Below are 26,288 nucleotides of genomic sequence, written 5' to 3'. Positions count from 1 at the left end.
AGGGGGGGGCAGTGGGAGGGGGGGGGCAGTGGAGGGGGGGGCAGTGGGAGGGGGGGGGCAGTGGGAGGGGGGGGCAGTGGGAGGGGGGGGGCAGTGGGAGGGGGGGGCAGTGGGAGGGGGGGGGCAGTGGGAGGGGGGGGGGCAGTGGGAGGGGGGGGGCAGTGGGAGGGGGGGGCAGTGGGAGGGGGGGGCAGTGGGAGGGGGGGGCAGTGGGAGGGGGGGGCAGTGGGAGGGGGGGGCAGTGGGAGGGGGGGGCAGTGGGAGGGGGGGGGCAGTGGGAGGGGGGGGCAGTGGGAGGGGGGGGCAGTGGGAGGGGGGGGGCAGTGGGAGGGGGGGGGCAGTGGGAGGGGGGGGCAGTGGGAGGGGGGGGGCAGTGGGAGGGGGGGGGCAGTGGGAGGGGGGGGCAGTGGGAGGGGGGGCAGTGGGAGGGGGGGGCAGTGGGAGGGGGGGGGCAGTGGGGTAGACGGGATTGGTATTGTGGGGGACGGGTGATATTGGGCAGGCCACTGTGGGGAGGTCAGTTGCCGCGATATTGTTCCATTCTTTCAGCAGGACGGACCGAGGGAGGTGGAAGCCAGGATTTGAGCGACTCCCAGAAGGCAGGCTGGGATAAGGTGAGGTTGGTAAAATTGTGGAGAGTGGGTCATTTCCTCGATGTCACCATGCATGTTTCCCAGCGATGGGACCGAATCTGGAGAAACCGTCTGGTCCAAAGAGAGGTGGTCAACTGATTACCAGGATTAAAGGCCCTTTTAAGGGCCATTTTACGCTGCTGTCGACATATTTGTCAATGGCAAAGCGATGCCCATCTGTGTGGGGATGTTGAGGCTGCCTCCCTGTGGCAGCCTGGGCCGCTGGGGTTGGAGTCTGGGGGCACGGGGCTGGGGGAGGTGGTCTGTGATCAGGCTGGATGGCCTTTGGATGTGGATGTGAAGAGGGAGGCGATGGCCTAGTGGCTGCTCAATTATTAATCACATAATGCCTGCTCAATTATTAATCACATAATGTTCTGGGGATCCAGGTTCAAATCCCGCCACGGCAGATGGCCGAATTTGAATTCAATAAAAAATATCTGGAATTAAGAATCTACTGATGACCATGAAACCATTGCCGATTGTCGGAAAAATCCATTTGGTTCACTAATGTCCTTTAGGGAAGGAAATCTGCCGTCCTTACCCCGTCAGGCCTACATGTGGCTCCAGAGCCACAGCAATGTGGTTGACTTTCAACTGCCCTTTGAAATGGTCCAGCAAGCCACTCAGTCCAAGGGCAACTAGGGATGGGCAATAGATGCTGGCCAGCCAGCGATACCCGGTGTCCCATGAATGAATAAAAAAAAAGAGGGAAGGCAGCCCATGTGACCCGGAGGGGTTTCCCTGCTGACCCTTGACCTGTGTTTTTTATTTTTGAGCTCTCTCGGCCCAGCTCCTGAGTTCTCTGGCCCGCTTGAGCATCACCATCTGCTCCGAGTGAGATTGCCGAGGCTTCAGAGCGATTGGCCACTCTGACTGGGCTGGCAGTGTCAGGAGGCTGCCCTCTGGCAGCGAGCTCCCAGGGAGGCCATTCAGAGGCCACAGGTGGTAAAATCCAGGCTGAAGCGTCAGAAAATGATGGGAGAATGTTGTGATTCTCACCCATTATCGAGAAGCTACAGAGTGTTTCTGACACTTGAAATACAACAACAAGTTTCACTGATATAACACTTAACAGAATAAAATCTTTGAATGCACGTCACAAAGGTGTTATCAAAACAATTCTAAGCCACTAAGCCACATAAGCAGATGTTAAGACAGGTGACCGAGAGCTTGGTGAAAAACTGAACGAGTGAAGAGGGATCACGAGATTTCGGCAGAAAATTGCACAGCTCCAGGCCTCAGCAGGTGAAGACACAGCCGCCAGTGACTGACATGTTCGCAATCCCCACATCTCGTGACAAAGATACACCCCACCCCAGAGAAAATCTTTCACTCATCCCCTCCCATTTCCCTCCCAATAATGTCCTCTCCTGAATGTGGTTACAGATATTCTGAAGTGAATATCAGTGAATCATTGCTCTGCACTCACACAGCCGCTTACATCTTACTGAAATGATGCCATTAAAGCTAAAAAGGTCACAATGTTACAGGAAGATCAAAACATGTGAGCTGTCGGGCTAATGACTGTGACCGCATTGTTACACACTCACCTGGAACTGAGAATTGACTATAGATATTTCTCTGGGAAGCTGTCAATGAGGTTAGAAAACTGAACTAAGACAATGAAGCTAAAATGCGATGGCAGAAATCTCTCTCATTCTGTTCCTAGCGTTACCTCCCACAGACTGGGTCAATAACTTTCCGTCATTTCCTCCACCTTCGGAAATAGCTCCTAGTCAGCTGTAGAAAGGTAACATTCTGTCTCGTAATACCCTGCTTCTCTCTCTCTCCCTCATGGGAAGATATACCACCATTTGGCTGACTGCGCCCATACTGGTTCCTTGAAAGAGCTATCCAGATTGGCTGCTGCATTTCTGACATTACAGGAATGTTCGCTCTTCAGAACTATTTGGATTGTAGGGCTCTTGGAGGTGCCCTGAGGTCATGGAGGGCACTATATAAATGCACACCCTCTCCTGTCTGCCAATCAGAATCAGGCATGGCCAACATTATCAGGTGATCCACTGATCCTGAGGTATTGCGATGGACAGTGACCCACAGAGACAGATTTAGACTAAGACCTGCTCCCAAATACTCACTCAAAAACAACCCCCAAGAGTTTCGGAAGTCACAAACATGCCTTGGTACAGAATAAAAACAGTACAGGAGGCCATTTGGCCCATAATGCCTATGCCAGCTCATTGATGGACCAATCCAATTAATCCCACTTCCCTTCTCTTTTCACATAGCCAAGAGTATAGTTTCCTTGCTCATGGGCACTCTCTGTGCCTCCTGTCCGAGGAACATGGTTAGGATTTGGAACTTGGTGAATCTCAGAGGCATAAACTCTCTTCCTGTCACTGAATGGCCTCCTTCTGCACTATAGGGATCCTATGATTCTATGACAAGAAGGCTTATATTAACACTGCATTGAAGTTACTATGAAAATCCACTAGTCGCCACACTCCGGCGCCTGTTCGGGTACACTGAGGGAGAATTTAGCACGGCCAATGCACCCTAACCAGCATATCTTTGGGCTGTGGGAGAAAACCGGAGGAAACCCACACAGACACGGGAAGAGTGTGCAGACTCCAGACAGTGACCCAAGCCGGGAATCGAACCTGGTTACCTGGCGCTGTGAGGCAGCAGTGCTCACCACTGTGCCACCATGCCACCCATTGGGACCTTGCCTCCACTGTGACTGGATTCCAGTACATGGCCTTAGCAAGTTCAGTTGCATTATACCAAACACAAGGGCGGGACTTTCCAATCACACCCACCTGAGACCGGAAATTCCTGCTCGAGGTCAAAGGGCCTTTAAACGGTCCATCAAATTTTCCATCCCGCCGGCGGCGATTCCTGCAGTGGGTGGGACTGGAAACCTTTACCCCAAGGAATGGAACTCAAAAATAGAGAAGCTGGGTTACACTTGCATCTTTTTTTCATGGACGTGGTTGTCACAATTATTGCCCATCCCTAATTGCCCTTGAACTGAGCAGGTGGTCAGTCATTTCAGAGGGGCAGTTAAGAGCCAAACTTTGCTGTGGGTCTGGAGTCACATGTAGGCCAGATCACACAATGATGGCAGATTTCTTCCCCTGAAGGACATTAGTGAACCAGATGGGTTATGATAATTGACGATAGCTGTCATGGTCAACATCACTGAGGTTATCCTAGTGTTCCAGAGTAATGAATTGAATTTAAAACCAGTTACCATGATGGGATTTGAACCAATGTCCCCAGAGCATGAACCTGAATTTCTGGCCCAGTGATATTACCACTGCGCTACCATTCACCCCAATCTCGCCTTGGTTAGATCACCCACACAGCAATGAACAGACAGCGAGACACTGGAAATGATACAAAAAGATATTTACAAGGTGACATCAGAACTGAGTGGCTTATAATTATATTATGAAGAGTGAACAGAATCTGTCCAGAAAGGAGAAGACTGAGGGGTGACTCGGTAGAGGGGTTTGTGAAGGGGTTTTGTTAGGGTCAGCATAGAGAAGGCGCTTCCACTTGTGGAAGGCACCCAGAACCAATGGTCAGGAATATAAGATCTTAAATAAATTCAATGGGGGAATTCAGGAGAAATCTCTTCACCCAGAGAGTGCTGAAAGCATGGAAGTTGCTACCACAGGGAGTGATTGAGATGCAGTGCAGTGGAAACTAGATAAACACAAGATAGAGAAAGGGATAGCAGAATATTCTAATGATGTGAGGTGAAGCAGAGTGGAAGGAGGCTCATGTGGAGCATATACGCTGGAAGAGACGAGTTGGGCTGAATGGCCTGTGTCTCTATTGTACATTTGATATAAATTCCTAGAAGTCAGGGTAACAAGCGATGGTGAACAAATAGTGCCTTACCAATGTCACCCACATCCCAAAAGCACCTTGGCAATGTGGCAGCATGGTGGCACAGTGGTTAGCACAGTGGTTAGCGTGCCCCGCTCCCTCGGCAGAGTCTGATTAGACACTTGGTTCTCTAGACTAAGGGTGAAGGGCTGGACTTCAGAGATGGGTTTTGGAAGATACCCCCAAGGCAGCATGGGCCCTCTGCGCAGGGGCTGAAAGGGTTATCAGTGAAATATGCCTACAGTGCTCCAAAGGGGCCATCTCAAAATGATCGGTGCTGCGAACATGGAGAGGGGAGCTGAATGAGATTAAAAAGCAAACAGGTTGGGATCGGCAAAATACCGAGCTGAGGTCAGGCAATTTTGCACCACCAGGGGCTGCCTTCCCACTCAAGCTGCTTCATTAAAATCGGAGTGTCTGAGTAATTTTTAGCTCATTCTCCCAGTCGGAATTCGAGGGACTTGGCGCACTCGCTCTTTTTATACTGCTGAATTCAATGGATTCTACTCGGTCACTCTCCCAGTGGGGCAGGATGGACTGAAACTCGTTTCGACATCTGAGAATCAAATGGGTTTTGTGTTCTGTGAAAACAATGGGAATTGCAACCAGTCCCGAACACACTGCTCGTTATGAGACATATTATACAGTGTGTGTCAAAGGAGGATGGGGGGGGGGGGGGGGGGACACGACTGTTGATTGTGGCAAGTTTCACAGTCTGCGATTACTGACAGGATTACAGGATTCCCATCACCAGGGGGGGGGGGGGTGGAGAAAGAGAGAGAGGAGCACGCATGGAAAGAGAGAGAGGGATGGAAAGAGAGCAAGAAAGCAAGTGAGGGAAGGTGGAGAGAGAGAAAAGGAGGGATGGATGGAGAAAGGGAGGAGTAATAGAGAGAGAGAGGGAGGGAAGGAGGGAGGGGTAGAGAGAGACTGGGGGGAGGAATGAGGGAGGGAAGGAGGGAGGGGTGAATGGAGGAGGAATGGAGGGAGGGGGTGCAGAGAGAGAACGAGGAAGGAGAGAGGGAGGGAAGAAAGAAGGGGGTGGATGGGGGAAGGAGAGGAGAGGAGGGTGGCGAGAAAGAGAGAGAGAGAGAAAGAAGGAAGGAGAGAATAAAACAAGAGGATGGTCAATTTTGAAAATTAGGCTCTCTGCTGGTCACCCCATGACTCTTGCCAAGTCCAGCTTGATACTGTGTGAACACAGCAAGGAAACAGTGTCTCCTGATTTATTTATCTTTTTCCTTACAATCATTATCTTTTGTCTGCTCACCCTTCCCTCAGCCACAGTCAGATACTAACGCAGTCACCAGGCACCCTCTGCACTTTAATCCCCACACAGACACACACACTGTATCACACGTAATCACACACCCACGCACACACATACAAATTCTCACCCACTCTGTGGCATCACTCTGATGGCAGTCTTTTCAGAATAAATAAAGTGAAGGACTGGCTCGAAGGATAAAACTGCCGGACTTCACTCACAGTTCCATTTTGTTATTTGTGTTTTTTTTAAATTAAAGAAGTGATGAAAGGCAGCTCAGATGATGAGTCATCGCAGTCAAAGGGAGTGTGATGTGGAAATGGGTGACAGGAAGCCTGTCTGTAAAAGGATGTCAAGTGATGTTGAAGCAATCACAGTCATCCATGTGAAACTAGATCTGCGGCTGTCTTTTTACAATTCACTCTCTCGCTTTTGTGAATATTAACACAAAACCCAGCCTTACGTTTACAAGATGTCACTGAAACTATTACACCTTGGAGGCTGGGAATCATTGTCATCACTTGACATTTTAAGTCGGTTAACACCTTGTTGAAGCACAAATGCATAAAAGCTTTCAATGTTTTTCGAGTGACATTCTCACTCCTGAGTCAGAGGGTGGTGGGATTGCAGCAGTGAGACTTGAGGGAGCGCGATACTGGCAGAGGTGCCAACTTTCGGATGAGAGGTAACACTGTGGCCCCATCTGCCCAGGTAGGGTGACACGGTAGCACAGTGGTTAGCACTGCTGCGTCACAGCGCCAGGGACCCGGGTTCAATTCCTGGCTTGGGTCACTGTCTGTGTGGAGTCTGTACGTTCTCCCCGTGTCTGCGTGGGTTTCCTCCGGGTGCTCTGTTTTCCTCCCACATTCTGAAAGACGGGTTGGTTAGGTACATTAACCCGAACAGGCGTCAGACTGTGGCGGCTGGGGGAATTTCACAACAACTTCATTGGAGTGTTAATGTAAGCCTTACTTGTGACTAATAAACAAACTTTAAACTTTTAGATGGAAAAATGTCACCCACTTAAATAAGAGCGGGTGAGGCCAAACCAAGAGGGGTGACTGATTCCTGAAAGATGCTCGTGAGCCAGTTAGCTTTTTACAAAATTGTTCCAAATTTACCGAGCCAACATTTCGAGTCTGGTTGACCCTTTGTCGATGACGAAGGGTCATCCAGACTCGAAATGTTGGTTCTATTCTCCCTCCACAGATACTGTCAGACCTGCCGAGTAAACCAGGGGCTCAGGCTAATGTTACAGACTCAAATCCCACCACAGCAGCTGGTGGAATTTAAATTCACTCAATTAATACATTCAATTAATTAAATAAAATCTGGGATTGAAAACTAGTCTCAATAATGGTGCCATGAAACTACCATTGATTCACTGGAAGGCAATCTGCCCTCCTTCCATGGTCTGGTCTACGTGTGGCTCCATAAGACCATAAAATATAGGAGCAGAATCGGGCCATTCTGCCCATCGAGTCTGCTCCGCCATTCAATCATGGCTGATATGATTCTCATCCCCATTCTTCTGCCCGTAACCCTTGATCCCCTTATTGATCAAGAACCTATCTCTGTCTTAGACACTCAATGACTTGGCATCCACAGCCTTCTGTGGCAAAGAGTTCCACAGATTCACCGCTCTCTGGCTGAAGAAATTCCTCATCTCTGTTTTAAAGGAGTGTCCCTTCACTCTGAGGTTGTGCCTTCAAATTCTGGTCTCTCCCACTAGTGGAAACATCCTCTCCACGTCCATTCTATCTAGGTCTCTCAGTATTCTGTAAGTTTAAATTGGATCCCCCCCTCATCCTTTCATATCCACAGCAATGTAGTTGACTCTTAAATGCCCCTCTGAATTGATCTAGCGAGCCAAGGGCAATGAGGGATGGACAATAAATACTGGCCTTGTCAGCAACACCCACATCCCATGAAAGAACAAAGGAAGACAAGATAGGATTTGTACTGACAGCCAGCCTGTGGGTTACTCATCCTGTACTCTATTTTAGAATTGGATTTATTCCATATTAAACCCATTGACAACATTATGATCATTCCTGTGAAAATGCGACCCAGAGGTGGGGATATTTGGGATCTTACCTGATGAGTTTGGTCCCAATTTGCTGCCGCAATTCCATCCGCTCCTCATCTGATTTGCGGGGGAGGATGTTCTTGTCTTCCAGCTCCTGTTTTGTTGGTCGGTTGCGGAGTTTAATGGCGAGCGTGTCCCTCCGTCGTATCTTATTGGCGAGGGCACCTGGTGAAGGAGTCACAAACTGAGGGTTACCGAGCATCAGAGCTTGGGAGAAGGAGGTAAGAACACAAAGAGCCGGTACTGCACATCACTTGCATTCCAGATGAGTAAAGGGATTGGACAGAGTCAATGCAGAGAAGCTAGTTCCCCTGGTGAAGGAGTCCCAGAACAAAGGAGCAAAGCCACTAAATGAACCAAACAGGGGTGAAATCAGGAAGCTCAGGTGAAGTGAGTGTGCAGCAAGATGGGAGGCGGTCTACAATGTAGCGAAGTGAAAAGTTATTGACCTTGATAGCAAGAATAGAAAAGCAGAAGGCATTTGAAACAGCATGACACTTATAAATGTTGATATTCACAGACTTTGATGCCCTGATAAAAGGAACGCAAAAAGTTAGCACACAGGTGCAGCAAGTAAATGACATATTGGCCTCAATTGCAAGGAGATTGGAGCACAAGAATAAAGAAGTCTTGCTCCAGTTGTAGGGAGCTGAGACCACATCTGGAATAGTGTGTGCAATTTTGGTCTTCATGTTTCAGAAAGGATATAGCTTTATATATTTAGCCGAGTGGAGATCTTGATAAAGAAACTTTTCTGCCCGCTCCCTCAATTAAGCGCCATGGTAGAGATGTGGGGAAGAGTCAAATAGAGGAATGTAATTTGTTTAAAAAAATAATAATTTAAATTTGGCAACTGTCTTATTCCCTTCCAAAGTTAGGGGAGCCAGGGGCAGATTTCACTAAAGTTCACAGAGCAGCTAATGGGACGTTGGCCCGTATCCCGAATGTTGGAACATAAAGTGGGGGGGGGGGGGGGGAGAGTTCTATTCCAATTACACAGCAAATGGAATCACTGCACTCAGTCCTGGTAAAGCATACACTGACCTTGGAGGAGGGAATTCAAGACAGATTGATTGGAATGATAACAGGGTTGTAATGGTTAGAATGCTATCAACCGGATGAAGCTTGTATTCCCTTGAGTACATACAAAGGGCTGATCTAATTGATGTTTGTAATTGATAACTGACAATTGAGGATGTTTCCACTAGTAGGAAAAACTAGAACCAGAGGGCACAACCACAGGCTAAAGGGACGATCCTTTAAAGCAGAGATGAGGAGGAATTTCTTCAGCCAGAGAGTGGTGAATCTGTGGAACTCTTTGCCGCAGAAGGCTGTAGAGTTCAGGTAATTGAGTGTCTTTACGATAGAGATAGATAGGTTCTTGATTAATAAGGAGATCGGGGGTTATGGGGAAAAGGCAGGAGAATGGGGATGAGAAAAAAAATCAGCCATGATTGAATGGCGGAGCAGACTCGATGGGCCGAGGGCCTAATTCTGCTCCTATGTCTTATGGTCTAGGTGCCTATGATGATTAAAGGATTTGGTGGGTTGATGGAGGGAAACATTTTCTCAGTTGGGGAAGCACAGAACAAGGAGATATAACCTGAAAATTAGAAGCAGGCCAATCAGAGGTGAGATCAGGAAGCATTTCTTCACACAAAGTGTAATGGAAATCTGGAACTCTCTCCCCAAACAAACTACCCAGGCTGGGGGTCAGTTGCACAACTGAGATGGATCAGTTCTGGTTGGGTAAGGCAGGGAAATGGGATACAAATACACATCAGGTATGACCTAACCGAATGTTGGAACAGACTAGAGGAGCTGAATGACCTCCTCCTGTCCCAATGGACAACATACTGCCTACGAGGTACTATCCATAGCACGATCAGGGTTCTTACTGTTCAAACATTCCTCATCTTCATCAGATTCATCCGATTCATTTTTGTCTTGCAGTGAGCTGTCAGAATCTGAGTCACTTCCTGGAGAATCCCGGTAGGCTGCACTGGGAATGACGATGACTGCTGTTGAACTGTCTAGCTGCACGTGGTTTTTCTTGGTAAGAGGGCTCACTGCCATCTCCAACTTCTCACTCCTGTCAGCTTCATCACAGCTACTGCTCAAAATAAAGATGAGAGTTGTGGTTAACAAACACGCATCAGAGAAAGCACCAATTCTTGCCCTGGATGTCACTTTCCTAGGTGCCCCTCTGGAATTATCAGAGAATCCCAAGTGTTCAGAAGCAGGCCAATTGGCCCATTGAATCTGCACCGATTCTCTGACAGAGCATCTTACCCAGGTCCTCTCCTCCGCCCTATCCCCGTAATCCCACACATTTACCGTGGTTAATCCACCTAACCGTCACATCTTTGGATACGAAGGAGCAATTTAACATGGCCTAACCTGCATATCTTTGGACTGTGGGAGGAAACTGGAGCACCCGGAGGAAACCCACACAGACACGGGGAGAACATGCAAACACCACACAATCACCCAAGGCCAGAATCGAACCTGGGTCCGTGGCACTGTGAGGCTGCAATGCTAACCACTGTGCCTCCCTCCAGTGCAGCCATGTGGAGGTGCGACAGACACTAATTACCTACCGAGGTTCAGATCAGACTCAGGGACCAGTTTCTTGGGGACGTGGAATACCGAATACGATTCATTAGAACTTACGTCCTGTATAAGATTGAAAAAGAGGAAGAAACCCAACCAACTTGAATGTCAGGAATGCAATGTCAAAGCTAGGTGATAGGGGTCTCCGGGCTGAGGCTGGTGGGTTCACTCACAATGAACCTGGGCCAACAGAGGAGGGAATACATATATTTGTTGATGATGTAAAGTCAATTCTTGGCAAACAGCATTTTGGCCTTTATTGCAAAGGGCTTGAGTTAAACATAGGGAGGTTTTGTTGCAATTATACAGGGCGTTGGTGAGGCCTCACCTGGAACACTGCGTAGAGTTTTGGTCCCCTTACCTTAAAAAGAATATAGTAACATTAGGATGCAAAGCTGGGCTGAAAAATGGCAAATGGAGTTTAACCCTGATAAATGTGAGGTGATTCATTTTGGTAGGACTAATTTAAATGTGGATTACAGGGTCAAAGGTAGGGTTCTGAAGACTGTGGAGGAACAGAGAGATCTTGGGGTTCATATCCACAGATCTCTAAAGGTTGCCACTCAAGTGGATAGAGCTGTGAAGAAGGTCTATAGTGTGTTAGCTTTTATTAACAGGGGGTTGGAGTTTAAGAGCCGTGGGGTTATGCTGCAACTGTACAGGACCTTGGTGAGACCACATATGGAATATTGTGTGCAGTTCTGGTCACCTCGCTATAAGAAGGACGTGGAAGCGCTGGAAAGAGTGCAGAGGAGATTTACCAGGATGCTGCCTGGTTTGGAGGGTAAGGTTGAGGAAAGGTTGAGTGAGCTAGGGCTGTTCTCTCTGGAGTGGAGGAGGCTGAGGGGAGACTTAATAGAGGTTTATAAAATGATGAAGGGGATAGATAGAGTGAACGTTCAAAGACTATTTCCTCGGGTGGGTGGAGCTATTACAAGGGGGCATAACTATAGGGTTCGTGGTGGGAGATACAGGAAGGATATCAGAGGTAGGTTCTTTACGCAGAGAGTGGTTGGGGTGTGGAATGGACTGCCTGCAGTGATAGTGGAGTCAGACACTTTAGGAACATTTAAGCGGTTATTGGATAGGCACATGGAGCACACCAGGATGATAGGGAGTGGGATAGCTTGATCTTGGTTTCAGATAAAGCTCAGCACAACATCGTGGGCCGAAGGGCCTGTTCTGTGCTGTACTGTTCTATGTTAACATTGGAGGCAGTCCAAAGGAGATTCACCAGACTAATGTCTGGGATGAGAGGGTTATCCTATCAAGAGAGGCTAAATAGTCTGGGTCAGTATTCCTTGCAGTTTAGAAGAGTGAGGGGTGACTTTATTCAAAGAAACATAGAAAATAGGAGCAGGAGGCGGCCATTTGGCCCCTCGAGCCTGCTCCACCATTCATTACGATCATGGCTGATATATTCAAACATACAAGATCCTGAGGGGGCTTGACAGGATGGATGGTGATGCGTTTTCACGAGTGGGAGAGTCTCGAACAAAGGGACACAGCTACAAGATAAAGGGCTGATCATTTAAAACTGAGGTGTGTAGAAATTTCTTCTCGCAGAGAGTGGTGAATCTCTGGAATTCTCCGCCCCAAAGGGTGCTGGAGGCTGGATCATTAGAAGTATTTAAAGTGGAGGTGGATAAATATTTGAGAGATCGAGGAATAGAGGGCGATGGGGAAATGGCACAGAAAAGGAGCTGAGGCCGACACAGATCAGCCATGATGGTATTGAATGGCGGGACAGGCCGAGTGGTCAACTCCTGCTTCTATTTCTTGCGTTCTTGTCCCAACTATCAGTTCTCGAAAAATACGCTATCTAGGATTCCAATTGAAAAATAATTAATTAAATCTGTGACGTGATCTTGTGTCTTACATTAATGCTCACAATTGGATTCTTACTCTGCTAATTGGGGCCACTATTTACAAGGCCGCAGGACTTGGTGTTCTATCACTAAGTTTCCAGACCCAGAATCTGCCCGCACAATCTGTTAACCCTCACAGAGGAATGCCTGGTGGCGGCAAACAGGGGAACAGCTATTCGCCATCGCTCTGTGCTTTGATCAGATCCTCAGCATCCTCCCAGCACCATCATTTTGAAATTTCCAGAGTCTCGCTACTCTTGCACCACCCCCCCACCCCCCCCTCGAACTCAGCCCCCATTTTCCTGCTCCTTCTTTCAATTGTCTCAGAACCTGGGAGCTTTCTTCAAAAAATACATTGGATTTTCTTCCCTAAAAGGACATTAGTGAACCAGATGGGTCTTCATAACAATTGATGATAATTGCCAGAACCAGCTCAATACTCCAGATTAATTCGCCAGAATTCGACTGCCCCACCCCCACCCTCCCCATGGAATTGGAGCGGGCGAACGGCCAGACATTGGAAATGTCCATTGTCCTCGGGCGGGATTTTCCAGTCTTGCTCGAGCGAGGCCGTAAAATGTTGCCCATTGAGTTTAATTTTTACAAACGCTATGATGGGATTTGAACACATGACTCCAGGGGAAATGGCCTGGGTTTCGAGATTGCTAGACCAGTAATGTCACCACAATGCCACCAGCTTTCCCCACAGACTGCCTGCTCTGTGAGAAAACTCTCAATCACTCAGAGTCTTTGCTTCTTTGTCACCTCGTTTTGACTTTTGGCGCAATGGCATTTATACCCGTGAGATTTTCGAGCAACTTTAGACAAGAATCATCTTTTAACATTTGGGTAAGCCTTCATGTGAACGGAATCAATCAATAGAACACCAATTCCTTTCCCAGAGAAAACTGAAGACTAACACTTCTCGACTGAAGTATTACCATCGAAATATCAACAAGTTAACCTGAGCCAATATTTATTTGATGTCTATCGCTGAAGCAGCTTGTTTTGTTGATGGGATTCTGCATGTGTGTGTGTGTGTGTGTGTGTGTGTGTGTTCTCTCTCATTCACTTCCAGCTTCAATCCTGACTGGGCTGCCACCCATTGCTCCCACTCCTTGATTCTGTATCATGGTGGAACTGTTTGCAAGGATGCTGAGGAACAATTGCCTTGGGAGAATGACTGTCCACTTTCACTTGACCGCAGGTCAGTTAATCACAGCTACATGGGGTGCAGTGTAAACAGGGGGTGGTTCTGTGGCATTGAATTCACCTGTTGCTTTACACATCTCTGAAGGAGCAAAGATTCATTTGGATTTCCATGCTGGTGTGGTCAATTCGGTCCTGAAGGGGGTGCTATTTCCAATTTATTCATTAATCAGCTTGTATCAACATCCTTTACCCAAAATTGCAAAAGCTTTCACTCAAAAAAAACCCGCACCTCACATTGCTTTCTATATCCGTAGAGAATCAGGAAAAGTTAGCAGGTTTATATTAAAAAAGCAATGGTTTATTCAAGACTTGGTAACCAGCTACTAGTGTTGGAGAGATAGTTATTCGAATGGATTGGTTCTTGCCAAATCATTCTCAGCCTGTGAGTTGGGAAGTTGCTGATGATGGAGCCTTGGGGAGTTGCTGCAGTGCATCTTGTAGATGGTACACTTGGCTGCCACTGTCTGTAGGTAGTGGAGGGAGTGATGGCTTGTGGAATGGGTGAAATCAAGCAGGCTGCTTTGTCCTGGATGGTGCTGAGCTTCTTGAGTGTTGTTGGAGCTGCACCCATCCAGGCAAGTGGAGAATATTCCATCACACTCCTAATTGGTGTCTTGTGCAGAAGCTTCGGGGAGACAGGAGGCGAGTCAATCATTGCAATATACCCGGCCTCTGAACTGTTTTGGTAGCCATGATATTCACATGGTGGCTCCAGCTGAAGTTCTGGACCAGCCACACCAAAGCTTTGATGACTCGAGGATGATGTGATGAGGCAATCCAGCCACATCTGCAATTCCCTGTATGACCTGCTCTGCTTCTGGTAGTTGCACTCTCCCGTCTGGTTCAGAAAATTACATAGAAACATTGGTTAGCACTGCTGACTCACAGCGCCAGGGACCCGGGTTCGATTCCCAGCTTGGGTCACTGTCTGTGTGGAGTCTGCACCTTCTCTCCATGTCTGCATGGGTTTCCTCCGGGATGCCCTGGTTTCCTTCTGAAAGACATGCTGATTAGGTGGATTGGCCATGCTAAATTCTCTCTGTGTGTACCCGAACAGGTGCCAGAGTGTGGCGACTAGGGGATTTTCACAGTAACTTCATTGCGGTGTTAATGTGAGCCTTACTTATGACACCAATAAATAAACCTGAGAAAAAAGGAGCAGAAGGAGGCCATTCGGCCCTTCGATGTTATCCCACTCCAGGGGCTTGTCAGATAACGTAGGTTGACACACCAAGTGCAGCACTGAGAGAATGCTGCATTGTTTGATGTGCCATCTTTCCAGTGGATAGTAAACAAAGCCCCCATCTCCAATATCAAAGATTCTACTGCACTGTCCTAAGGACAAGCAGGGCAATTTGCCTGGGTGGTCGGGGCCAACATTTATTCCTCAAAATCATTCGAGAAAAGATGATCCGGTTACTGTTTGCGTGAGATGCGGTGCACAGACTAACTGTTGCAATGCGCAACAATACAACAGTGACTGGACTTAAAAAATACTTCATTGGCTACCAAGTGCTTTTGCACTTGCTGAGGTTGTGAAAGTGAGAGAGCATTTCCTCAGAACAGAAGATAGCGATTATATAACAAACCAAAGGTCATGAGGTCAAATTCCAGCTTGCCAACTTGTGACGCTGCCATCAGTTTTATGATGTGTTATCTATTGCCTCTCCTTCTGGACTGTTCAACCTCTGAAAATACTGCTTCTATTGCCCATGGTAACATTCACTAAATCAAAACCTCGCCCCATCTAACAACTAGTAATAACCCGTGGAAACCCAACAGCCCCAATAAGAGAATCTTGTGGTCTTACCCCTTGTGTGTCTCTGCAGTTACTGCCGTCTCTTTCAGCTTCTGGGCTACCTCCATTTCGCCATCAGTAGCATCAGGCTCACTGGGCTGGCTGGGCTCAGCCGGGGGAGTTTCCTTCTCAAGGTTCTGCTGATGGGAAGGGTCAGACTGATCAACCTTTTGATCAACAACTATCTCGGATTTTTCAATCTCAGCCTTTGCCTTCTCATCGGGCTGAACTGCTGGCTGGGTTCTGGCCGGGAGTCCGAAGGAGTCGCTTTGATTTGATCGCAGCGACAGAGGCTGAGAAGGAATGTCGGAATGTTTCCCAGAATTCCTGAGCATGTCCCCCGTGCCCGGGAAGCCTGGCAAGTCCTGGGTTTGATTAGTGTTCATCGCTGAATGAAGCTGAGGGGGTGATTGAGGCGTCGACAACACATTGGCAAGCTTCGCTAAATGGCACGGCTTATCTGGAATCAGAATTTACAACAGTCACCAGACAACCAAATCAAAGATTTTACAAAACAGTTTTACTGGAACGCTGGAGGCCAGGAACAGTAAACACATGAAAGTATTTAAGACTCTCTGACCCAGAAACATTCTCACATCAGACAGAGGATGAAGTAAGCTAACAGCCCCCTCGGGTATGTGTCAGCTCTCGCACTCTTATCTCTGAGTCAGAATGTTGTGAGTTCTAACTCCCCGGAGGCTTCGAGAGTGTCAAGAGCGTGCTGTACTGTCAGGGTTGCCAGCTTTCCAATAAGACTTTAAACTGGGACTTGGGTCTAAAAGATCCCCTGGTCCATTGAGTTTTTCCTGGTATTGTGGCCAACACCTCAATGTACATCCCTAAAAGCAGATTTAGTTATTAATCCAATTGCTATCTGTGTAAATTCCCTGATACTTTCTCTACTTCTGGGAGAAGGGACGGCAGGGAGATTTCAAGGTGTCTACCAAAAATAGGAAAGGTTGACATGATAATCAACCAATCAGAACAGAAATGTGGACCAACAGCAGGCAAGGTGCCATCGAGTCTGCACCGGCCACAATCCCACCCAGGCCCATTCCCCATAACCCCAATATTTACCCTGCTAGTCCCCCCCCCGACACCAAGGGGCAATTTAGCACAGCCAATCCACCCAACCCGCACATCTTTGGACCGTGGGTGGAAACCGGAGCACCCGGAGGAAACCCACGCAGACACAGGGAGAACGTGCAGACTCCACACAGGCAGTGACCCAAGCCAGGAGTCGAACCCGGGTCCCTGGTGCTGTGAGGCAGCAGTGCTAACCACTGTGCCGCCCAATGGTCTCTGTTCAATGCGGACCATCAGAGCTGGGGCAGCTTGGTGTTTGAACAGATTTTGGTTGAAATGTGGAGAGTAGGGTTGCCAACTGTGGTTAAATGTATTCCTGGAGGCACGCACGTACGCACGCACACGCTATTAGTCAGCCACACATCTGTCCTTGTGAAACACTGCCTTCCTTCGCTAATTGGAAAGCAAAAGGACTCCGTACCGAGTTGGATGTTGCTCGACTGTTGTCAGCCAAATAGCTTTTTTTTTCCACTTTTGATAATTCAAAGTAAATGCCCAGAAATCTATTTTTAATATCCTAATGACTTTTCTCCAGAGTTGCACACAACAGTGTCTTGGAGATTGATCTACAATTCCTGGAACTCCAGGTCAATTCTGGAGAGAGACAGCAATGCCACTACATACACGAGGCAGTTTGTGTTGGAACACAGTTATTTTTATTGATTCTTTGTAGTCAGCCCTGGCAAGCCATCCCAAATTGCCCTTGAATTAAGTGGCTCGCTAGGCCATTTCAGAGGGACAGCTAAGAATCAGCCACAATGCAGTGGTTGTGGAGTCACATACAGGCCAGGCCAGGTAAGGATGGCAGATTTCCTCCCCTAAAGAGCATTAGTGAGCCAGATGGCTTTTTATGACAACCACTGGCCACCAGTACTGAGACCAGCTTTCAAGTCCTCACTTTATTAATTGAATGTAAATTCCACCAACTCCAATGGCGGGATTTGAACCCATGTCCCCACAGCATTAGCCTGGGCCTCAGGATTGCCAGGCCAATAACATCATGACTGTGCCACCATCTTAGATGGCAGTACCATCGGAGCGGAGAAATAATAGTTAACACAGAGCTTGTTACAATTTCCATACAGCTGAATTATCCGAAACTAAATCATTATTAAGTATTGTATAATGATGTGTCACAATTTTATAATCTCATGAATGAATTTATATTAGTGGGAAAGTAGCAATTAAGTTATCATCTGTTGTTCCATTGGGGATTTGAGTTGTGATCAGAATGATAATGAGACAGTGCCTGTTAAAAATGCTGAAGTCAGAGAGAAATTGGATTAAAATTGAATCCGATGTTTCTTCAGTTGAGCATTTCCAGAGTATCGAATGGGAGAGGTGCAGAGCATAACTCCCTCTACATTTCCCTCAATCTATGCATAACATTGTAACAGTTTCAGATATGGAGTGTCCTTCAGCCCATCTAGCCTGACTACCTTGGATCCCATTTGTTGACAGGACAGTCTCATTGTTTTTTGAAATGTATTGAAGTTTCTTGTTCGACCGCATTTGCTCAAACTTACCAGCCATAAGGCCCATGACATTCAATAACAAGTCGCCTGAATTATACCCAGTTTTGCTGCAGGACACGGATTGGAAATGGGAACAGGGTCGAGATTGCTCAAACTTATTTGGCAAAATACCCTGATCATCTGATGAAAACAACTGATATTTGTGGTTGGATTTTAAGCAGCTCACTGGGCCAATTGGACAGTGCATACACGCCTTGGACCGCGCGTACACGCCTTGGACCGTGCGTACACGCCTTCCAGAGGGGACAGCTCAGTGCTTTTTTAATTTGATTTATTGTCACGTGTATTGGGATACAGTGAAAAGTATTGTTTCTTGCACCCTATACAGATAAAGCACACCGTACATAGAGAAGGAAAGGAGAGTGCAGAATGTAGTGTTACAGTCATAGCTAGGGTGCAGAGAAAGATCAACTTAGTGCGAGGTAGGTCCATTCAAAAGTCTGACAGTAGTAAGGAAGAAGTTGTTTTTGAGTCGGTTGGTACGTGACCTCAGGCTTTTGTATCTTTTTCCCCCCCCGAGGGAAGAAATTGGAAGAGAGTACGTCTGGGGTGTGTGGGGTCCTTAATTATGCTGGCTGCTTTTCTGAGGCAGCGGGAAGTATAGACATTGTCAGTGGGTGGGAGGCTGGTTTGAGTGATGGACTGAGCTTCGTTCATGACCCTTTGTAGTTTCTTGTGGGCTTGGACAGAGCAGGAGCCATACCAAGCTGTGATACAACCAGCAAGAATGTTTTCTATGGTGCATCTGCAGAAGTTAGTGAGAGTTGTAGCAGACATGCCAAATTTCCTTAGTCCTTACTATCCTTACTATCACTAAACTCCATGTGTAAGACACAACCATTTGTCTGAATTCAGTGATGGCTTTGAAATGACACATAAGTCCAAAGATGTGCAGGTTAGGTTGATTGGCCAGGTTAAAAATTGCCCCTTAGAATCCTAAAATTAGTAGGTTAGAGGGATTAGCGGGTAAATATATGTGAGGGTACGCCTGGGTGGGATTGTGGTCGGTGCAGACTCGATGGGCCGAATGGCCTCCTTCTGCACTGTAGGGTTTCTATGATTCTATAAAGGAGGTGATATGAAATGGGAAGAAGGGGGAGAGAATTATCAAGAACATTCGGGAGTGCAAGAGGGATAGATAATTTAGAGAGACTATGAAGTGGGCGCTGTGGTCCACAGATGTCTTCTTTCTGATAGATTAGGGCTTTGAGTAAGATTTTCCCACATCTCCAAAAGTGGGCAATTAGCACAGGGCAATGGAACTAGAAAAGAATGGAGGGAGTAGAAATATTGGGGAAAAGGCACTGAACAATTAGATCCAAGCAATAAAATGCCATCAAATAGGTTTTACCAAAGGTCAAGCATGGCAATAGGAAGCAAAAATTATTTCATGTTGAATTTAAGTTCTTTAATCATGAAAGAGGAAGTTGGAATGAGTTTAATGAAAGTAATATTGTTCAGTCACTGTAATAAATACCTTTCTCTTTGTTTAACCTTCCTGCGCAGTTAGGATTTGTTGCCATGCACCGAGGAACAATGTTAAAGATTTCTGCTTGGGATGTGGGTGCCGCTGCCAAGGCCGTGATTATTGCACATCCTTAGCTGTCCTTGAGGAGGTGGGTAGTGAACAGCAGTATGATGGAGGGGCTCCCACAGTGTTGTCAGAGAAGGGGGGGGGGGGGGGGGGCTCCAGGATTTTGCCACAGTGATGATAAAGGAATAGTGATATTGTGATCTGGAATGTGCAACCCAAATAAGTGGTGGAAGCCAATTCAACCATAACTTTGCAAAGGGTTGTGAATATATATATAACATTCAGGGGAAAGAATAGGGGACTGAGACTAATTGGATAGCTCTGGAACCAGTGCAGGCATAATGGGCTGAATGGCCTTCTTCTGCACTGCACTATTCTATGCGTCCTAGTTAGCATGGTCTATGACTTTAAGGGAAACTCAGAAGTGGTTATGATATTGCTGCTTTGCCCTTTGAGGGATGAAGGTCACCAGAGATGGAGGTGCTGACCTTGGTGAATTCCCACAATGCATTCTGGTGTTGGTGCATGCTGGAGGGATCGGATATTGAATCCAGTACCAAGGGTAACGTTCTGGAAGGTGATGAGTTTTATGGATAATTTATAAAAGAAGACTCTTGCCTGTCAGGTTAAATCATTACAGAGAAAGACCCCAACCCTACACCACTTAAAAACCATTCTCTAGAGGAGATCTCTAAGGAAATAATTCACAGGTCAATGTCCTCAGACTGAAAGGCACATAATGTAGGAGGTGTTTTAAAATGGTTATGCAATTTGCCCAATGGTTCCAATAGCCCAATAAAAAGGAGCAGCACAAACACACATACTTGCACGAGTTAATGGTTAAAAGTCGCACTAGGCCTCTCCCCTTTTGAAGCACAGCACAATCTGTCTGAATCGCCCCGAATCAGCAGCATAGCAACACATTATAGCAACACAGTGACACAGCACACAACTTACGCTCCAAATTAATGCTCCAGTTGGTTGGCTTTGGGGCAACGGGAGGAAACTTAGACACAGGCTGGGGGGTTTGTTTTACACAGTCATCTTCTTTAGCAGCAACAGCGATGGCGGTGGAGTCAAGGAGTTGGGGCACCGGTGGCGGCGATGGCTGGGCTTCCTGAGGAGGTTGGACTGTGTAAACCTGGCAGTTTTCAGGCATTTCTACAGGACAAGAGAGCAGTTCAAGCAGAGAGTAAAAGCCACATACAGCAAAGCTATAACCTCTCTGGCCTGCAGGAGACTCCAATCCTACCCACTGCCAGATCACAGAGTAACTGGGGAGGGTGAAGAGTGCAATCATTATCCTTCAAAGGCTGCAGGTGATACCAGAAGCCAATGTCACACTCCTCCTGTATGTTGTACATACAGATAACCCTATTATAATGCACTCTGTGGTACAGGAAATGTGCTGAGGATTGGAAATCTTACCACTTTTGACACAAAGGGTTTCACAAAGATCAGCAAGTGACTGCCCAGAATTAGCAAAGGGAGAGCAGACCAACACAGCTTCATCCTCTAACATACTAAATCTATCAGTCTAGCATCCAACTGCATCTTGAACACTCTTAATGTCTTTTATCCCTTGTGACTTACATATAAATATACTCTGTTATTTTACATGGACATCCCCTGACCCCATAAGATCTGAATCATAAGAAGCAGGAACAGGAGGAGACCATTTGGCCCATCAAACCTTTACCACCATTCAATAAGATCGTGGGCGGGACTTTCAAACCGATGGCATCTTCCAGTCCCGCCAAAGTTTCCCGCCCCAGTGGCGAGTTCCCCAACAGTGGCGTGGGTGAGCCAGACAAAACACCAGAGACCTCGGTGGGATCGGAAGATTCCAGAAAATCTCAGCCCATGGCTGATCTGAGCGTGGCCTTAAGTCCACTTTTCTGTCGGTCTCCCACAGCCCTTGACTCCCGTGTCAATCAAAAATCTGTCGAACTCAGCCTGGAATGTATTCATAGAATCTCTACAGTGCAGAAGGAGGTCATTCGGCCCGTCGAGTCTCCACCGACCACAGTCACACCCAGGCCCTATCTCCAAACCCCATGCATTTACCGTAGCTAGTCCCCCTGACACTAAGGGGCAATTTATCATGGCCAATCCACCTAACCTGCACATCTCTGGACTGTGGGATGAAACGGAGGAAACCCACGCAGACACGGGGAGAACGTGCAGACTCCATACAGACAGTGACCCAAGCCGGGAATCGAACCTGGGGTCCCTGGCACTGTGAGGCAGCAGTGCTAACCACTATTCGATAATCCGGCCTTCACTGTTCACTGGCAAAGAGAATTCCAGCAAAAGATGGCCCTCGGACAGAAAGAATTCCCCCTTGTCTCGATCTTAATGGGAGAGCCCTTATTTTTAAACTGCCCCCTTGTTCTAGAGTCCGCCATGAGGGGAAACATCCTCTCAATATATACCCTGTGAAGCTCCCATCAGAATCTTATCAATTTCAATAAGATCCCCTCTCATTCTTCATAACTCCAATGGGTATAGACCAACGCACTCAACCTTTCCTCACAAGTTAATCCTACCAATCGCAGAATCAGCCTCCTGAACCTTCTCCAAACTGCTTCCAGTGTAAGTATATCCTTCCTTAAATAAAGAGACCAAAACTATACACAGCACTCTTGGTCTGGTCTCACCAGCGTGCTATACAACTGTAGCAAAACTTTCCTATTTTTGTACTCAATCCCCCTCACAACATTCCATTGTCCATGCTGTATCTCATACTGACATTCTGTTACTCATGTACAAGGAAGGACACTTCGAACCCTCTGTACTGTTTTCCTATTCTTCCTGCCAAAGTGAATCACCTCACATTTTCCCACGTTATACATCATCAGCCTAATTTTTGCCAAATCTTTAATATAGATTGTAAATAATTGAGGTCCCAGCATTGATCCTTGGGCACTCCATCAGTTACAGTTTCCAACCTAAAAATAATCCATTTACACCAACTCCCTTTTCCTGATATTTAGCCAATCCGCTATCAATGTTAATATGTTTCCCCAGCACTATGAGCGTTTACCTTGTGCAGTAACCTTTTATATGGCATATATCAATTACCTTTTGGAAATCCAAGTACACCACATCTACTGCTTCCCCTTTATCTGCCCTACTTATTACAAACTAAAGAACTCCAATAAATTTGTGAAACAAAATTTCCCTTTCACAAACCATGTTGATTCTGCCTGATTCTATTATGATTTTCTAAATGTTCTGCCACTACCTCCTAGAGTCCCTCCAGTGCACTGTGGGAGGAAACCGGAGCACCAAGAGGGAACCCACACAGACACGAGGAGAACGTGTAAACTCCACACAGACAGTCACCCAAGCCGGCAATCGAACCCAGGTCCCTGGCGTTGTAAGGCAGCAGTGCTAACTACTGTGCCACCGTGCTGTCCCAAGGAAGTAGTTTTTTTTAAAAAAAGAGTTTCTTCATAGAATCGCTACAGTGCTGAAAGAGGCCATTCAGCCCATCAAGTCCTCATCGATCACAATCCCACCCAGGCCCTATCTCTGTAACCTCACATATTTATCCTGCTAGTCTGCCTGACACTTATGGGGCAATTTAGCATGGCCAATCCACCTAACCCACACACCTTTGGACTGTGGGAGGAAACTGGAGCACCCGGAGGAAACCCATGCAGACACGGGGAGAATGTGCAAACTCCACACAGACAGTGACCCAAGCCGGTAATTGAAATCGGGTCCCTGGTGCTGTGAGGCAGCAGTGCTAACCACTGTGCCGCCCCGTGACAATGGATTCCAGCAATTTCTCTATGACAGACATTAGGCCAACTGGTCGATAATTTCCTGTTTCCTGTCTCTATTTTTTCTCGAATAAAGATGTTACATTTCCAATTTTCCTACCTAGAATAATGGAATTTTGGAAGATTGGAACCAATGCTTCCACCTTCTCTTCAGCCATTTGATGCCATTAGGTCACCAGGTCCTGGGGACTTTTCAGCTTTTAGTCACATTAATTTTCCAGTAATTTTTGTCTCGTGAACATGATTGTTTTGAGCTGCTGCACATCCCCCTGCCACCATTTGGCCCCCCTGTTTTTCTACTACTCTTGGGATATTTTTTATGTCTTCCATTTTTAAAGGCAGTATCTAAATTATCTGCCACTTCATTTTCCATTTTCATGGCCGTGTCTTATTTGAAGTGAATATGCTGGATTTAGTGGGCAGTGGAGAATAGTGCTGAACATTGTGGAGTCATCAGAGAACATCCCCACTTCTAACCTCAGGATGATGGGACGATTAATGATGAAGCAGCTGGAGGCAGTTGGGCCTCGGACACCACTCTGAGGAACTCTGGCAGCAATGTCCTGAGGCTGAGAGGCTTGGCTTCCAGCAACCCCCTTTGTGTTAGGTATGTCTCCAGCCAGTAGAGAGTTCCCAGTGACTTCAATTTTGCCAAGTTTCCTTGATGCCACACTCGATTCTCAGCTTTCAATTATCAGCTGGTATCAAGTGAAGACATTAGTTTACTGCGCTGGAATTCTTGGCAATCCAGTTCTGAAGCTGAGTCAGTCAGTTTACTCAAATCATAATAAAACTAAAATGGTTGCTGAGTTGTTCATCGTTCAATCATCAGAAAACTATTATGGGATGTTTCATGGGGAGGCAGCATCTTAGAGCATGGCAGATCTTGTCCTATACTCATGATCTGACACCATGTCTTGCCAACTAAGCAGATGGTCAATGATGATATCTTGCTGACTAATCATAAACTAGTCACGAGGCAGCAGATGCCAGCAGCTCTTTATCTTTATACACATAAAGAGAGAGAATAAATTAATGTTTAAACAATGCAGATCTCTTTTTTAATCATTGCTGTGACGTATATGGCATCCAGTCACAGTGGTTTCTTATTATCTGCAAGACCAGCATGTATATTATATATATATATATATATATATATATATACATATATATATATATATAGAATGTAGCTGAGCAAGTTATTACTGCTTGGTTTGAAATTAAACAAAACCTGGTCGTCATAGAGTCATAGTGGTTTACAGCACGGAAACAGGCCATTGGGCCCAAACTGTCCATGCCGCCTTTTTTTAAAACCACTAAGCTAGTCCCAATTGCCCGCATTTGGCCCATATCCCTCTCTACCCATCTTACCCACGTAACTGTCTAAATGCTTTTTAAAAGACAACATTGTACCCGCCTCTACTACTACCTCTGGCAGCTTGTTCCAGGCACTCACTACCCTCTGTGTGAAACAATTGCCCCTCTGGACCCTTTTGTATCTCTCACCTTAAACCTATGCCCTCTAGTTTTAGACTCCTCTACCTTTGGGAAAAGAGGTTGACTATCTAGCTGATCTATGCCCCTCATTATTTTATAGACCGCTATAAGACCGCCCCTAAGCCTCCTACGCTCCAGGGAAAAAAGTCCCAATCGCTCCTTATAACTCAAACCGTCAAGTCCCAGTAGCATTCTGGTAAATCTTTTCTGTACTCTTTCTAGTTTAATAATACCTTCTCTATAATGTCAGTCATCAGATTACCAATGCATTCTCCATGACAATGCCTCTAGCAATCAGAGTCCATTTGCCAAGCAATCAGCACTCTCTTCTCATGCAGTATAAATTGCTGTTTTCTTTACATTTGGCACTCATGCGAATGATCCTGATAAGTGCAAAATGAAAAGCTTCGACAACATGTGTCATTTTTCAGCAATCCTCAATTACTACTGATGAAAGGATGTAAGGTCAATGGAACTTACAAAATGTGTTAATATGAGTCCCCCTATTGGAACACAGTTGGTGGATGGTCTACCACTTTGATCCACCCACATTTTCCCACCAGTTTCCTGGACTACAGAAACCTTCTCCTTCATGGTCAATGTTCCAAGTTTAGCAACCAGCACTTCCCCACCCCCCACACCAAACCTCTCGCCCCCATCGGCATCCCAACCCCATGACCACATGTCAATCCTCTCTGACCATTGACACCTCCTCTCGACCCATCTTTTGTTCCTTATTTGTCCCATTACCATCTCTTTTTTCCATTTAATCCCTCTTGCCCTGGGAGGTCTCAAGGTTGGGATTTATTATCCATCCTTAGCTGTCCTGAGACTCTGGAAAAAAGGGTACTTCAGAGGGCGGTTAAGAGTTAACTGCATTGGCATGAGACAGTAGACACCTATCGTGACAGCAGGTTTCTGTCTCTGAAGGGCATGTCTTTTTTACATCATGTGGCATGGTCGCTGCCACTGATGCCAGCTTCACATTGCCAGGTTTATTTTTAAACATTGTTCATGGAATTTGAACTCATTTTCTGCGGATTAGTATTCTGGGACTCAGAATTACTTAATAACATAACCAACTACAGACTGCCATACCTGACTGCTTTATTCACCACTGTAGCCTGTAGCTCTGATCTGCTCTGGCCTAAACGTGGCTTCAGGCTCCGAGATGATTTACAGAATAGCGTAACCTACGACGTCAATCAGCGCAAAGAGCTATCTGATTAATCCCACTGCACTTTCCCTAAAGTTATTTACCAATTCCCCTTTCACTTTGCATCCACCAGCCATTCAGCCAAAGTATTCCCAATCACAACTCATTATATAAAAATAATTCTGTCCACGTTCTCCTTTGGTTTCTTTTGCTAATTATCATAAAACTCTGTGCTCTCATTACCCACCCTCCTGCCACTGGAAATGGTTTTTCAATGTCTTGGTTTCTCTGATTTATCAAAACCCCTCATAATTGCGAATGCTCCCTATTAAATATCCCGCTTAACAAT

At 46.6% G+C, this 26,288-nt stretch overlaps 1 protein-coding gene across 5 annotated transcripts in view; it reads right to left on the bottom strand.

Moving 5' to 3' along the window:
* Positions 1 to 26,288, bottom strand: part of phactr2 (phosphatase and actin regulator 2) — a 246,128-nt gene that overhangs the window by 14,945 nt on the left and 204,895 nt on the right. For 3 of the 5 annotated variants that reach the window (XM_078229377.1, XM_078229378.1, XM_078229380.1), the window contains 4 exons: positions 20,453 to 20,656; positions 15,353 to 15,800; positions 9,748 to 9,962; positions 7,858 to 8,014 (listed from right to left, as the gene is read on the bottom strand). In XM_078229377.1, the coding sequence (XP_078085503.1) occupies positions 7,858 to 8,014; positions 9,748 to 9,962; positions 15,353 to 15,800; positions 20,453 to 20,656 (1,024 nt within the window). The remainder of the gene's footprint in view (positions 1 to 7,857; positions 8,015 to 9,747; positions 9,963 to 15,352; positions 15,801 to 20,452; positions 20,657 to 26,288) is intronic. The other 2 variants (XM_078229379.1, XM_078229381.1) reach the window with 1 other exon arrangement.

The sequence above is a fragment of the Mustelus asterias genome, chromosome 15, assembly GCF_964213995.1.
Source record: "Mustelus asterias chromosome 15, sMusAst1.hap1.1, whole genome shotgun sequence".
NCBI lineage: Eukaryota > Metazoa > Chordata > Chondrichthyes > Carcharhiniformes > Triakidae > Mustelus > Mustelus asterias.
Note: the sequence above shows the minus strand (reverse complement) of the source record. Positions and strands in the feature narration are given on the sequence as shown.